At 41.1% G+C, this 15,876-nt stretch overlaps 1 protein-coding gene across 1 annotated transcript in view; it reads left to right on the top strand.

Moving 5' to 3' along the window:
- Positions 1–15,876, top strand: part of gpc1b (glypican 1b) — a 268,996-nt gene that overhangs the window by 250,342 nt on the left and 2,778 nt on the right. Inside the window, exons 6-9 of the mRNA XM_034182371.1 lie at positions 7,059–7,224; positions 7,391–7,521; positions 11,776–11,904; positions 14,951–15,084. Coding sequence (XP_034038262.1) covers positions 7,059–7,224; positions 7,391–7,521; positions 11,776–11,904; positions 14,951–15,084 — 560 coding nt within the window. The remainder of the gene's footprint in view (positions 1–7,058; positions 7,225–7,390; positions 7,522–11,775; positions 11,905–14,950; positions 15,085–15,876) is intronic.

The following is a 15,876-nucleotide window of genomic DNA, read 5'->3' as shown; positions in this document are numbered from 1 at the left end:
GGGTGCAAAAACAGGATGAATGGGCTTAATCCAGCTTGCCTACTAACAGGCTGGATAACAAAGAGCAGACCTGGAAATTGGCTGACTTATAAAGTGTCGACCCAAAATCAAAATAAGGAGCTGTGCCCTCAGTCAGAACCGCAACAAAAACACTGTTTCGACAATTTTTATGCCGATGGAGCACGATCAAACAAGTTTCAAGCTGACTCACTAGAAATACCACATTTAAAGATGTTCAGACATGACTGAAGCTGTTAAGGCTGCGAACACCCAGAACTTGCAAGGCACTAGCAACTATTTTGAGAATAGGAGTGAAATTTTCGAACTGTTCAAAATTTTCACCCCAATTTCAAATCTGGTGCAGATCAATTCAATCAATTTTTTTTTTTTATATAGCGCCAAATCACAACAAACAGTTGCCCCAAGGCGCTTTATATTGTAAGGCAAGGCCATACAATAATTATGTAAAACCCCAAACGGTCAAAACGACCCCCTGTGAGCAAGCACTTGGCTACAGTGGGAAGGAAAAACTCCCTTTTAACAGGAAGAAACCTCCAGCAGAACCAGGCTCAGGGAGGGGCAGTCTTCTGCTGGGACTGGTTGGGGCTGAGGGAGAGAACCAGGAAAAAGACACGCTGTGGAGGGGAGCAGAGATTGATCACTAATCATTAAATGCAGAGTGGTACATACAGAGCAAAAAGAGAAAGAAACAGTGCATCATGGGAACCCCCCAGCAGTCTACGTCTATAGCAGCATAACTAAGGGATGATTCAGGGTCACCTGATCCAGCCCTAACTATAAGCTTTAGCAAAAAGGAAAGTTTTAAGCCTAATCTTAAAAGTAGAGAGGGTGTCTGTCTCCCTGATCTGAATTGGGAGCTGGTTCACAGGAGAGGAGCCTGAAAGCTGAAGGCTCTGCCTCCCATTCTACTCTTACAAACCCTAGGAACTACAAGTAAGCCTGCAGTCTGAGAGCGAAGCGCTCTATTGGGGTGATATGGTACTACGAGGTCCCTAAGATAAGATGGGACCTGATTATTCAAACCTTATAAGTAGAAGAAGAATTTTAAATTCTATTCTAGAATTAACAGGAAGCCAATGAAGAGAGGCCAATATGGGTGAGATATGCTCTCTCCTTCTAGTCCCCGTTAATACTCTAGCTGCAGCATTTTGAATTAACTGAAGGCTTTTTAGGGAACTTTTAGGACAACCTGATAATAATGAATTACAATAGTCCAGCCTAGAGGAAATAAATGCATGAATTAGTTTTTCAGCATCACTCTGAGACAAGACCTTTCTAATTTTAGAGATATTGCGTAAATGCAAAAAAGCAGTCCTACATATTTGTTTAATATATGCTTTGAATGACATATCCTGACCAAAAATGACTCCAAGATTTCTCACAATATTACTAGAGGTCAGGGTAATGCCATCCAGAGTAAGGATCTGGTTAGACACCATGTTTCTAAGATTTGTGGGGCCAAGTACAATAACTTCAGTTTTATCTGAGTTTAAAAGCAGGAAATTAGAGGTCATCCATGTCTTTATGTCTGTAAGACAATCCTGCAGTTTAACTAATTGGTGTGTGTCCTCTGGCTTCATGGATAGATAAAGCTGGGTATCATCTGCGTAACAATGAAAATTTAAGCAATACCATCTAATAATACTGCCTAAGGGAAGCATGTATAAAGTGAATAAAATTGGTCCTAGCACAGAACCTTGTGGAACTCCATAATTAACTTTAGTCTGTGAAGAAGATTCCCCATTTACATGAACAAATTGTAATCTATTAGACAAATATGATTCAAACCACCGCAGCGCAGTGCCTTTAATACCTATGGCATGCTCTAATCTCTGTAATAAAATTTTATGGTCAACAGTATCAAAAGCAGCACTGAGGTCTAACAGAACAAGCACAGAGATGAGTCCACTGTCCGAGGCCATAAGAAGATCATTTGCAACCTTCACTAATGCTGTTTCTGTACTATGATGAATTCTAAAACCTGACTGAAACTCTTCAAATAGACCATTCCTCTGCAGATGATCAGTTAGCTGTTTTACAACTACCCTTTCAAGAATTTTTGAGAGAAAAGGAAGGTTGGAGATTGGCCTATAATTAGCTAAGATAGCTGGGTCAAGTGATGGCTTTTTAAGTAATGGTTTAATTACTGCCACCTTAAAAGCCTGTGGTACATAGCCAACTAACAAAGATAGATTGATCATATTTAAGATCGAAGCATTAAATAATGGTAGGGCTTCCTTGAGCATCCTGGTAGGAATGGGGTCTAATAAACATGTTGATGGTTTGGATGAAGTAACTAATGAAAATAACTCAGACAGGACAATCAGAGAGAAAGAGTCTAACCAAATACCGGCATCACTGAAAGCAGCCAAAGATAACGATACGTCTTTGGGATGGTTATGAGTAATTTTTTCCTCTAATAGTTAAAATTTTGTTAGCAAAGAAAGTCATGAAGTCATTACTAGTTAAAGTTAATGGAATACTCAGCTCAATAGAGCTACAGTGCTGAAAAGAAACCTGGGGTTGTTCTTATTTTCATCAATTAGTGATGAGTAGAAAGATGTCCTAGCTTTACGGAGGGCTTTTTTTATAGAGCAACAGACTCTTTTTCCAGGCTAAGTGAAGATCTTCTAAATTAGTGAGACGCCATTTCCTCTCCAACTTACGGGTTATCTGCTTTAAGCTACGAGTTTGTGAGTTATACCACGGAGTCAGGCACTTCTGATTTAAAGCTCTCTTTTTCAGAGGAGCTACAGCATCCAAAGTTGTCTTCAATGAGGATGTAAAACTATTGACGAGATACTCTATCTCACTTACAGAGTTTAGGTAGCTACTCTGCACTGTGTTGGTATATGGCATTAGAGAACATAAAGAAGGAATCATATCCTTAAACCTAGTTACAGCGCTTTCTGAAAGACTTCTAGTGTAATGAAACTTATTCCGCACTGCTGGGTAGTCCATCAGAGTAAATGTAAATGTTATTAAGAAATGATCAGACAGAAGGGAGTTTTCAGGGAATACTGTTAAGTCTTCTATTTCCATACGATAAGTCAGAACAAGATCTAAGGTATGATTAAAGTGGTGGGTGGACTCATTTACATTTTGAGCAAAGCCAATAGAGTCTAATAATAGATTAAATGCAGTGTTGAGGCTGTCATTCTCAGCATCTGTGTGAATGTTAAAATCGCCCACTATAATTATCTTATCTGAGCTAAGCACTAAGTCAGACAAAAGGTCTGAAAATTCACAGAGAAACTCACAGTAATGACCAGGTGGACGATAGATAATAACAAATAAAACTGGTTTTTGGGACTTCCAATTTGGATGGACAAGACTAAGAGTCAAGCTTTCAAATGAATTAAAGCTCTGTCTGGGTTTTTGATTAATTAATAAGCTGGAATGGAAGATTGCTGCTAATCCTCCGCCTCGGCCCATGCTACGAGCATTCTGACAGTTAGTGTGACTCGGGGGTGTTGACTCATTTAAACTAACATATTCATCCTGCTATAACCGGGTTTCTGTAAGGCAGAATAAATCAATATGTTGATCAATTATTATATCATTTACCAACAGGGACTTAGAAGAGAGAGACCTAATGTTTAATAGACCACATTTAACTGTTTTAGTCTGTGGTGGAGTTGAAGGTGCTATATTATTTTTTTCTTTTTGAATTTTTATGCTTAAATAGATTTTTGCTGGTTATTGGTGGTCTGGGAGCAGACACCGTCTCTACGGGGATGGGGTAATGAGGGGATGGCAGGGGGAGAGAAGCTGCAGAGAGGTGTGTAAGACTACAACTCTGCTTCCTGGTCCCAACCCTGGATAGTCACGGTTTGGAGGATTTAAGAAAATTGGCCAGATTTCTAGAAATGAGAGCTGCTCCATCCAAAGTGGGATGGATGCCGTCTCTCCTAACAAGACCAGGTTTTCCCCAGAAGCTTTGCCAATTATCTATGAAGCCCACCTCATTTTTTGGACACCGCTCAGACAGCCAGCAATTCAAGGAGAACATGCGGCTAAACATGTCACTCCCTTTCCGATTGGGGAGGGGCCCAGAGAAAACTACAGAGTCCGACATTGTTTTTGCAAAGTTACACACCGATTCAATGTTAATTTTAGTGACCTCCGATTGGCGTAACCGGGTGTCATTACTGCCGACGTGAATTACAATCTTACCAAATTTACGCTTAGCCTTAGCCAGCAGTTTCAAATTTCCTTCAATGTCGCCTGCTCTGGCCCACGGAAGACAATTGACTATGGTTGCTGGTGTCGCTAACTTCACATTTCTCAAAACAGAGTCGCCAATAACCAGAGTTTGATCCTCGGCGGGTGTGTCGCCGAGTGGGGAAAAACGGTTAGAAATGTGAACGGGTTGGCAGTGTACACGGGGCTTCTGTTTAGGACTACGCTTCCTCCTCACAGTCACCCAGTCGGCCTGCTTTCCCGGCTGCTCGGGATCTGCCAGAGGGAAACTAACGGCGGCTAAGCTACCTTGGTCCGCACCGACTACAGGGGCCTGGCTAGCTGTAGAATTTTCCACGGTGCGGAGCCGAGTCTCCAATTTGCCCAGCCTGGCCTCCAAAGCTACGAATAAGCTACACTTATTACAAGTACCGTTACTGCTAAAGGAGGCCGAGGAATAACTAAACATTTCACACCCAGAGCAGAAAAGTGCGGGAGAGACAGGAGAAGCTGCCATGCTAAATCGGCTAAGAGCTAGTAGCTGCGCTAAGCTAGCGGATTCCTAAAAACACGCAAAGTGAATAATGTGTAAATAATTTAGAGGTGATTCAGCAGAAGGAGTGCTTTAGTTAAGGCACGTGAAGATTACACTGGGAAACAAATCGTTATCAAGATAACTAGATCAATCTAACTGCGCAGATTAAACAGCTAACAGATACAACAAAACACCACTGTGCTCCAGAACAGGAAGTGATACAATACCGCAGTGAGAGCCAACCACCAGTAGAGGCAAGCAAGTTTCAGATGATGGCCGTAACTATTACATATACCACATTTGCTCAAGATTGACAAAAGATGGATCAAGAAGTTAATTTTATGCTTTGCTAATTGGGATTAAACGGGAAGGAACGGGGCTCTGTGGAATAGCCCCATTAGTCTTTCAATTTCTCAAGTGTGCAATCATGACATGTAGATTGTTTTTATTTATTTTAAATTTTTTTTATTGTACTGTGGGTCAATACAGTATACCGCATTGTATTGTCCATATATTCCATAAAGATCACGTAATCATCTGCCAATTCAAGGGCTTTCATCACTGACGAAAGCACTGAAGTTGCTGGAGTTGTTCGAATACTCCAGCAACGTAGACTATACTTCTTACCTGAAGAGAAGATCCTGAAGAGAACCCTGACAAAGATCAGAATTAAGTGTGGGAAAACTCGAAGATTCTGTGCTTCCAGGACCTGTGTTACCAGCTTAGGGCTAGTGACTGCCGATCACCTTAATATTTCTTCCGTTCTTCTTGTTGCTTAATGTTGACAAATTATACTGTATTTGTCTTTCCAATCCCTGCTTCTGTTTTTCTCTTTCTGTTTGAGGTGTGGCTCCATTCAGAGATGGGTGTGGTGTCTGTTTCTGCAACCCTTTCATCCTGTGCACTGGCAAAATTTCCTGTATATTCGTTTTGTAAATTATGTAAAGCAGAGGGTCACCCCTTTGAGCCTTGTCTGCTCTAGGTTTCTTCCTCAAATCATCAGAGGGAGTTTTTCCTTACCACTGTCGCCTGCGTGCTTGCTCTGAGTTGGTAAGGTTAGATCTTACGTGTGTGAATTGCCTTGAGCGTTTGTTGTGATTTGGTGTTATATAAATTAAAATAAATTGAAATTAAAAATCAGACAGCTATGATGGGCAGCAATCTATAGGAGGATCATGCAGTTTCTCAGGATGTCCCAAAAAGCAGTTCACTCATCCAAAACAAATGCTTTGCAAAAATCAGCCAAATTTCATGAGTACTATTGATAGTTAATTTATTGGGTTGGCACAGACAGCTCTGGTCACTGAGCAGAAAGGAACTGGTGCTGACTCTGACCATTGGAAGAACTTTGTCTAGCACAGACAGCTGTGTAGATTTTTTTGCAATCCAGGTGTCAGCCCTTTCCTTTCCAGAGAATGACAACAAGTCCTTACTTACAATGTCTTGAGATGGTACCTATCTCTCAAATGGAAGCAAAGGCTGCTTCGTCATGGGTGTCTCAGGGGATAATGACTATGACCTCTAAATTGAACACACCCAAGCCCTGAAAAGAGAACAAAAGTAGAGATGGACAAACCCGGTATATCCCTATATGCTGAGTTGGTCCATTATCTCCCATACATGCATAAAACCTGTCCTTCTGGAATTCAGTGATACTAATGCAAACTGAATTTTCAGCACCATTCTGTTTCCCTCTGCAGGTCTGTAGAAGTTGCCTACTTACATTTTAGACCATTTCTTGTCGATTTCTTGTAAACTATGATTCATCTCTAGACCCTGCACAGTTCATTCAAACCTGTCAAACCTTACCGTGTTTCTTGCTCCTTTGCTTTCATATTCTGTACAATAGTACTCTTTATTGCCAATGCCAGAAAAGCTCACAACACTTTTGGAATTTAGCACTGAAGCTGACTGTTTACACATTTAACCAAGGGAAATGTGCCATCTTACAAGCAGGTGTTTGACCTTGTAAAGTGTTAAATTATATTATTGACATTGGATGATCCAAAGCCATATAATTCAGCACCAGCCTAAACTATTACCTGTACATGTACACACTGAAAATCCAGTTGTCCCTCCAAAGAAGGATTTAGCACTACTTTATTTTTGAGTTTTTTGGATGCTATTGCCTTGACAATTAAATGCACTGTTCACGTTTTCAGTGCACGGTTGTACATGGCTTATCATAAACATTACAAGATTACTGACACAGTTTGGTCAACTGATACCAACAGTTTCATCCTTTAACTTCTACTAGACTTGAGTCATTTTTCACCCATGTGTTGTATGCATGTTTATTTTTGTCTACTACCTGCTGCAGGTGCCTTTGAGCCAGGAGTGCACTCGTGCCATCATGAGGATGACTTACTGTCCCCACTGCCGTGGCATGGCCTCTGCTCGACCGTGTGCTAACTACTGCAGTAACGTAATGAAGGGGTGTCTGGCCAACCAGGCTGACCTGAACACTGAGTGGCGGCATTTGGCAGGTGTGGAATACACACACACACACACACACACACACACACACACACACACACACACACACACACACACACACACACACACACACACACACACACACACAATGATTCATGCACAAAATAATAAAGTGAACCAATCTGTCAATACTGGCTGTAATTTCTGTCTCTGTAGATACAATGATCCAGCTGGCTGACCGCTTTGACGGCCCATATGGAGTGGATGTCGTGGTGCTCTCCATCCCATATCGGATATTGGAAGCCATTTCCACCATGGCAGACAATATGGCAACTGTAAACAACAAGGTCACAACAAACACACTGATAAATTATATGTAAAGAGATATTTCATGCACAGTACTGAAATATATTAAGTTATCAGTGAAGGCAAAACTATATAGTATACATAATAGGAGTGTGTATCACTTTATTATAAGATCAATATGTAACTCCAGATACATGGGCTAGAATATGATTCAGGAACAATACCTTTTTATTATAGAACAATTTAGTTTGGTGGCATTCACTTTGTTCAATGTTGAAATTAATTTTCTATTATAAAGTAGAACAAGCCAAAATATGTGTGTATATGTATATGTGTGTGTGTGTGTGTGTGTGTGTGTGTATATGTGCTAATGAGGGTAGGCTGAAAAGTTCTAAGGCTCACTATGATACAGTTAACGCTTTAACTGCATCATAGTGAGCCTTAGAACTTTTCAGGTTCTAACGTTTATATATATAAACGCAACACTTTTGGTTTTGCTCCCATTTTGTATGAGATGAACTCAAAGATCTAAAACTTTTTCCACATACACAATATCACCATTTCCCTCAAATATTGTTCACAAACCAGTCTAAATCTGTGATAGTGAGCACTTCTCCTTTGCTGAGATAATCCATCCCACCTCACAGGTGTGCCATACCAAGATGCTGATTAGACACCATGATTAGTGCACAGGTGTGCCTTAGACTGCCCACAATAAAAGGCCACTCTAAAAGGTGCAGTTTTGTTTTATTGGGGGGGATACCAGTCAGTATCTAGTGTGACCACCATTTGCCTCATGCAGTGCAACACATCTCCTTCGCATCATCCGTGAAGAGAACACCTCTCCAACGTGCCAAACGCCAGCGAATGTGAGCATTTGCCCGCTCAAGTCGGTTACGACAACGAACTGGAGTCAGGTCGAGACCCCGATGAGGACGACGAGCATGCAGAAGAGCTTCCCTGAGACGGTTTCTGACAGTTTGTGCAGAAATTCTTTGGTTATGCAAACCGATTGTTTCAGCAGCTGTCCGAGTGGCTGGTCTCAGACGATCTTGGAGGTGAACATGCTGGATGTGGAGGTCCTGGGCTGGTGTGGTTACACGTGGTCTGCGGTTGTGAGGCTGGTTGGATGTACTGCCAAATTCTCTGAACGCCTTTGGAGACGACTTATGGTAGAGAAATGAACATTCAATACACGAGCAACAGCTCTGGTTGACATTCCTTCTGTCAGCATGCCAATTGCACGCTCCCTCAAATCTTGCGACATCTGTGGCATTGTGCTGTGTGATAAAACTGCACCTTTCAGAGTGGCCTTTTATTGTGGGCAGTCTAAGGCACACCTGTGCACTAATCATGGTGTCTAATCAGCATCTTGATATGGCACACCTGTGAGGTGGGATGGATTATCTCAGCAAAGGAGAAGTGCTCACTATCACAGATTTAGACTGGTTTGTGAACAATATTTGAGGGAAATGGTGATATTGTGTATGTGGAAAAAGTTTTAGATCTTTGAGTTCATCTCATACAAAATGGGAGCAAAACCAAAAGTGTTGTGTTTATATTTTTGTTGAGTATATATATATATATATATATATATATATATATATATATATATATATATATATATAAACCTTGCATATCAGAAAATGAATTGAATTCTTAGTGGGTCACAGTCTTTGCTGTGTGTCTCTTTCTGTCTCCATGCTTCTTGTCTCTAACTTAAAGGCTGAAATGTCCCAAAATATAAGTCAGTGTTGTTTGTTGATTGAAATTGGGGCCTTTTAATTCAAAATCAATAGCCAATTTGTATCGGTGAATTGTTACACTTCTAATACATGTGAACTTTGATCTCAGTTCTGGTTTTTGGACAAGTTTTCTATTAATTAGTAAATGACTTCAATATCATATGAGTAATAAGCCTTTACTTTTTGTCATGGCATTTGGGATGGAATTTCTCAGAAAAGCCCATCAGTCATAAGTGAATAAAAATCCATCTGCTACCATGACACCCCTGATATTTTTTTTTAATCAAATAATTTAAAATATGTTCAGAAATACACACAATGAACCAGTTTTGTATAATCAGAATATTTCATACAATATCCAAAGTCATTTAACAAAAATGGCTTCCATGGAGTGAAATATTATGTTTTCATATCATGAAAAAAAAAAAAAAATCCAATGTAAAATGCGATGCAGTTATTGGCATCCTTTGATTAATTTACAGTAAATCATCACTTTCACTGCCAGTTTTCATTGGACAAGTTGTTGGATAGATAAATAAACTCGGTCATTTTGTCTTGGATTTAAATTATACAACTGTATAATAAATCTACAGTTTATGAGTTGGCAATTCTTAAACCACCCTATGTTCCGCATAACATTTACAAAATGCCACTTTATAAAACCAGTACATTTGCCCAAAGAATTTATAAAGAACATTTGGTATGTTGTTCAAAGACCAGGGGAGCTGATACCTGTTAGAACCGCCTCTTGAATATGGATCTATGAATTCCAGCACACTGCAGCCTTTTTAACCCCCTAAGCACTTACTGTAATTTATGATGGTTTAATTCTCTTTACCCCTGATGTGTCATGACATAGTGTACAGGCCAAACATTTACGTCCTTCTTAAATGGTGTTTTTGCAACACATTTATACGATCCTCAGAAGACGCTGGCAGCAATAAATGTCTGTCATTTGGTGACATGCAATATAAGGCTGCTGGGGTAGCGGGAGTACAAAGATTCCTCTGTACTAGTTCACAGTAAAAGAACTTGGCTAGTTGGAGGTGCACCGTAGTCTGGCAGGCTGCATTTGACCTGGTTTATTTTGGCAATCAGAAATGGGTTCAACAGCCAGTCGTCATCTCTGTGGAAACGTGTTGTGATAATTCAGTAAAGGTCACCTGGTGTGAGCAGTCTAGAATTTCAGTCCACATGTCGTAGTACAGATGATCTCCCACAATCTCTTGATGGCAAACACCAAATCATGTTTTCTCCAACAACTGCCAGTTATTTGCTAATGTGGCTGAACGGTACGAAACCTGCTGCTGCTACTTTTTTTTTTTTTTTGACCGAATCAACACCTTGGAACCACACAACATGATCAGGTCATGGTGTAAAATTACTGCAAGCTAACAACAGTTTTGCTGTTGTTGTTTGTGGCATGTTCCCAGGCTTGGGCCTGTGCCCAACAGGATAAATGGGATGACAGATTGACTTCAGTGTTTGTAGGCCCCATCGAGACACATAATACTTTGAGTCTTCCGTGTAAGCAGATTAGAATTGATTCTAGGCTTCATGCAAATAATCATTTACACTTGTCGTTGAGTTACTTGTGTGTAATGATGTCTGCTGCGACTCCATTGTGGTCTATTAAACGTGATTCACATGACTTTTGAATCATGATTTATGACTTTTAAACTTTATACTGCATATCTATTCAGGAATCAGTCTTACCAACACCACCAAAGGTTCTAAACAGAGTACAGAGTAACCTTTACAAAAAGCAAAAATCCTGATGTTAGCACAAGCCTGAAACTTTAACACTCAATAACAGAAAATAATAATGTTTTAAAATCCAGTAGAAAAACCTTAAAGTGAATGGTAATAGACCTTCTGATGTTTGCTGGCAACCTGTTCCACAAAGACAGTTTATGATGTGAAAAAGGCTCAAAGCAAAACAAAGTTGCTTTTGCGATTGATTTGGTCCATCAAAATTCATCCAATTGTGAAAGGTTTTGTACTCATGATGTGTCCTTTTAATGTGGTGTTGCAAGATAACTTTTTTGGAGCTGGAAAGTTGCCATGTTATCTATATATCTCCATCTCTGTCTATATATATATCTATCTTTTAGAGTTTATATGCCAAAGTTGTTCCAAAGTCTTGGGATATTCCTGAACCAGTTCCTGAGTGAATGTGAAAGGTTTTGTACTCATGATGTGCCCAGGGGTGGACTCTGTCTATCTACACATCTCCATATCTCTATCTATATATCTCTAGCTTTTAGAGGTTACATGCCAAAGTTGTTCTAAAGTCTAGGAATATACTGACGGGCTAGTTTGTATGTTATTGTGATTAACGTTCCTGTTGTGCTGAGGTGTCATGTGTATCTACATAAAAATGAAGTGTGAATAAAGTACAGTGTGTCCTAAGGTGAGAAAAATTATCCATCTGGTCTCTTGATGCACTACAGTACTAACCATTTACGCTTAGTTTCCTCATGTCATTATTAACCATCTCTCCTTTGTGTCCACTGCTCAATTTCCATCCTGCCTCTTCTCCTACTACAGCTGATGCAGGCATGTGGGAACCTCAGAGAGGGAGGAACCAGCACCACGGGACAAGAAGACATCATAAATAGAGGGAAAGTAACAGTGGACGACAAGTTGGGACCAAACACGAGCAAACTGGAGCAGCTGGTTAGTGTTTTCCTTCCTGAATCTCTGTTCTTATAATGCAAAAATAACTTTTAGGAATGATTTCTGGAACCTGCTGTGGAACCACAAACTGTTTACTTCCTGCACTGTTGGTCCTGAAGTATATTCAGTTTGTATGCAAAGATGCAGGTAATTTCTGATTGTAAGTGAATTATGTGGTGATACTTGAGAATAGCCAGCTAAAACAGTAAAAAAAAAGTCTACATTTTAAATACAGCATAGTTAGAAAATGGCAAACAGCACAGCATTGAAGATACGTAAACTGTCAAATACTGAGAACATGTTCATCTTGAGTCAACGGTTTACAGGAGGTTTTCATTTCATGCTGTGAGTTTGATTTAAAAGAAACAGTATTTGAACTATTATAAGTAAATTTAATGAACTTGGTTGCCAACTTCACAATGTTTAACATAATCTGTGCTGAATTATAAACTTGGTGATGAGTCCTGTTGCTGTCTGTGTCATCATGTGCCAGGACACAATGGACATGGGGTGATATTTTTAAAAGATGCTCAATTACAAGTAGAACTGCCATGCTGTGTTGATGTATTGATGCCTTTTAGCGGTTTCTTGAGGGCATCTTGCTGAATCATAAGTATTCTTTGTGATGCCTCAGTAAGTAAGTCCCTTTGATTCTTCCTTGTTTTCACTCTGGCTTGCCACAGTAGGTTTGAGGTTGATCTGCATGTTGATTGGGCATGGGATCTACGCTGGCTGCCCTTCCTGATGCAACTCCACATAACATGGAGAATGGCATGGTGGCCTTGAACTGGGATTCTGAACCTGTCAGACTTGATTTTGAACATGAATCTGTTTTGCATACTTGTTGACTCTGTTTGTATTTTGATCTGTTACCCTAATAATGGCCTAAGCAGTGGGTCACCCCTCTTAGTCTGGTCTGCTTGAGGTTTCTTTCTCACAAAACATTAGAGGGAGTTTTTTGTTTTCCTCACCACTGTTGCCTATGTGCTTGCTCGAGGGACTTGCTAAGGCTAGACCATAGCCATAGGTTAGACCTATAGCCAAGGTTACACCCTCAAGTTGCCTTGGGGTGACTTATGTTGTGATTTGGCACTATGTAAGTAAACTGAGTTGAATTTTTTTTTTTCTTTTGCCTTCTTGCTCTCGGTCAGGACGGTCGCATTTTTCTCTCCTCCTCCCTCCCCAGCTTTCCTGCTACTGTAGCGTGTTTTGTCTTTGAGGCTGCCAGCCTGGCTCCTCTGGAAAACGGCAAAATGGATCTGATCAAGTGGTCTCTGAACGCAATTGATACTATTTTTTCCACAAGGCACTCAGGAGCAGAGGACCCGACCTGTCCTGCCGGGACACATGTGTCGGGTTACGTGATGGACAGCTGGCTGAGGTGGCAAGTCATGTGCCTGTACACGTTGTCTGTGGAGGACGTTGAAGATGTTTACTTATTTGGAGATGTGGTGACTGGGTTTCTGCTGTGTGGAGCGGCCACAGCACTGGTTTACCGGAAAATTAAGAAGGTGGAGGCGACATTAATTGGCCTGTCCAGGCTGCCCCACATGATTGATTCGATTGGAAGGGCAGTGTCAGCTCAGTCGACGGGTGTCAACCACATGTTGGAATCCATCTCGGGGAGAATGGCTGCACTGGAAAACCGCTTTGATCATCTGTAAGACCACATCTCTTCTCTATTCAGATGTATTGGGAGCCACGCTGAAGTGTCAGACTGTGGAATCTGCCAGGCGTCTGTTAATCTGGATATCTATTTGGTTTCCAAACACCAGCTGTCTATCAAGGCTGCTGGGATAAAATCCTCCCCCCGAAGAACACTCCTGATAGCCTCGCTCCTCGTCTCCCCTGCCTCCTTGTCTTCCCCTGCTTCCCTCCCTTCCCAGTCCTAAGATGTTGACTGTGGGATCTTGAGACTCTGGTGGACTGATTCAGGACTGGGATTCCCCCCACCAGGATGGACAGATAAGGCCTGATGGCGCCTCAAGGGCAGCTTTTCCAGGCTGGCTGTCTGGACACTGGACGCATCCAAGTCTCGGATGTTGTCTGTCATCTGTTGTGTTTTTTTGTTTTGTTATGACTGTTTTTCTGTGCTATGGGTTTTTTTTTTTTTTTTTTTTGCTCTCCAGTGGTGCTGCGGGAGTTCACCGCAGCAGCAATGGAGGTTTTTTCTTTTCCCAATTCTTTCCTTGTGTGTGCTTTTATATGTGTTCATGTACCGGACCAGCTTATGTGTGTTGTTGTTTAAGTGTGTCATGAGGCCGGGCAAGGTTTGCTCAGCCCTGCTCGTGACCTAGGGCAGGGATATACATCTGGAGCTGGTCCCCGGGCGCCAAAAAGGCGACCTCTGCTCCTAACTGGCAATTAGGATGGGTAAAATGCAGTAAACACATTTCATTGTGCAGGGAACATGTTCCTATGTGCATATGACAATAAACTTCTTTTGAATCCTTGAATCCTTAAACCTTCCCCTCTGCAAACAAATGCTGCTTGGCCACCACCCCTGTCCCAAAAGAGGTTTACCTGGTACCTAAGGGGAAAAAGTGACCACAGACCAGAAATAGGCTATCCTGAATGCATCACATGTGCAGTGTTGATATGATAACATCGTGAGTGGGGCAGTTTTCTAAGCCAAATGGTCATCGACTGTCACTAATGCCAATTCCTGAAAGTGGAAACCTGACTTTTATCTTTCCCTGTTCCAGATAGCTCCTGCTGAAGGTCTTCTTGTCATTGCTCTCTGATGGTCTGATATGTTCCATTCAGTGTGAAGGTTTATGGCATAGGAGTCATTGCTGATCATCAACAATACACCCTTTTTTGTTGCTCATTTCACCTTTACACAGAAGACCACTGGATGACTGGATTTGAATGAATGCCTGGTTGGATTATTGAACCTGCTGACTGAGAGCAGCAGGTGTTTAATGAACGTGTTGGTGCTCTTCTTTCCTGTTTTGATTTTGTAATTTTGTATTTTTAAGGTGCCATCCAGCTACATTTTCAGGCAGCAGAATACTCAGAATCTATTTATTTTTTTCTGCCTCAGGTTTCTGATGTCTCCAGTAGATTGAGGGACATGCAGCCATACTGGGTTTCTGTCCCAAGTGTCATCTGCAGTGACAGAGTTGCCACCGGAACTGGGGCTAAAGATAAATGCTGGAATGGAATGAATCGTGCCAGGTACAGAGTGTAAACTGCTGCACCACAGTAGTAGATCACAGTGAAAGGTGCCATCCAGCTACATTTCCAGCTACATTTTTTCCTCAATAAAGCAAATCTAAACACGTTATGTTCCAAAATAGTTCAAAAGAAGTTAGATGTTCAGGTTGAAAAGACATCTTTTGCACTTTCAACTGCTGAGATTCAGGTGTGGTGTGGTTAGGTGACCAGTATATACCCCTGGGTTCAAATCTTGGTAGTTCTACCTACCTGTGTCCTTGGACAAGACACTTTATCAGCATTGTCTATTTACCCAGCTGTAAATGGTCACTATCCTTAGCTATGGAAGTAAACTGTCCCACCCAGCAGGAGTTGCAAATTTTCATCCTTTTCACGCTACAATATCCAAGGATAAGCACCACCACCAGTAGGCCTCGTGCCCTATATAGGACTTCCTTCTCCCCTTGTGGTTAGTCCTGATTTTCACTGATATGTTGAGACTTACTGGCAAATGGTTACAGCCACTGACAACTCCCATTGGTGCTGTTTTGTGATAAGCAACTAAGATGAGTTGACACACAGATAAACCCCATCCCCTACAGTCCAGAAGTGCTATAAAAACGACTGTTCTTAAAGGGTTCATACTCTGTAAAATGGTTTATATACCTTTTACACTGGAAAGCAGCATGGATGGGATTTTTATGTTAGATATTCTCAAAACCCCGAATTTCTTAAATTCCAAAGATTGAGTGGGTGTAGCAAACAGCAGTTCCTTTCCATTTAATGGGAGGCACAGAAAGGGGTTCTTTGATT

This window comes from Thalassophryne amazonica, chromosome 12 (genome assembly GCF_902500255.1).
Source record: "Thalassophryne amazonica chromosome 12, fThaAma1.1, whole genome shotgun sequence".
Taxonomy (NCBI): domain Eukaryota; kingdom Metazoa; phylum Chordata; class Actinopteri; order Batrachoidiformes; family Batrachoididae; genus Thalassophryne; species Thalassophryne amazonica.
This window is presented reverse-complemented; position numbering and strand designations above follow the sequence as displayed.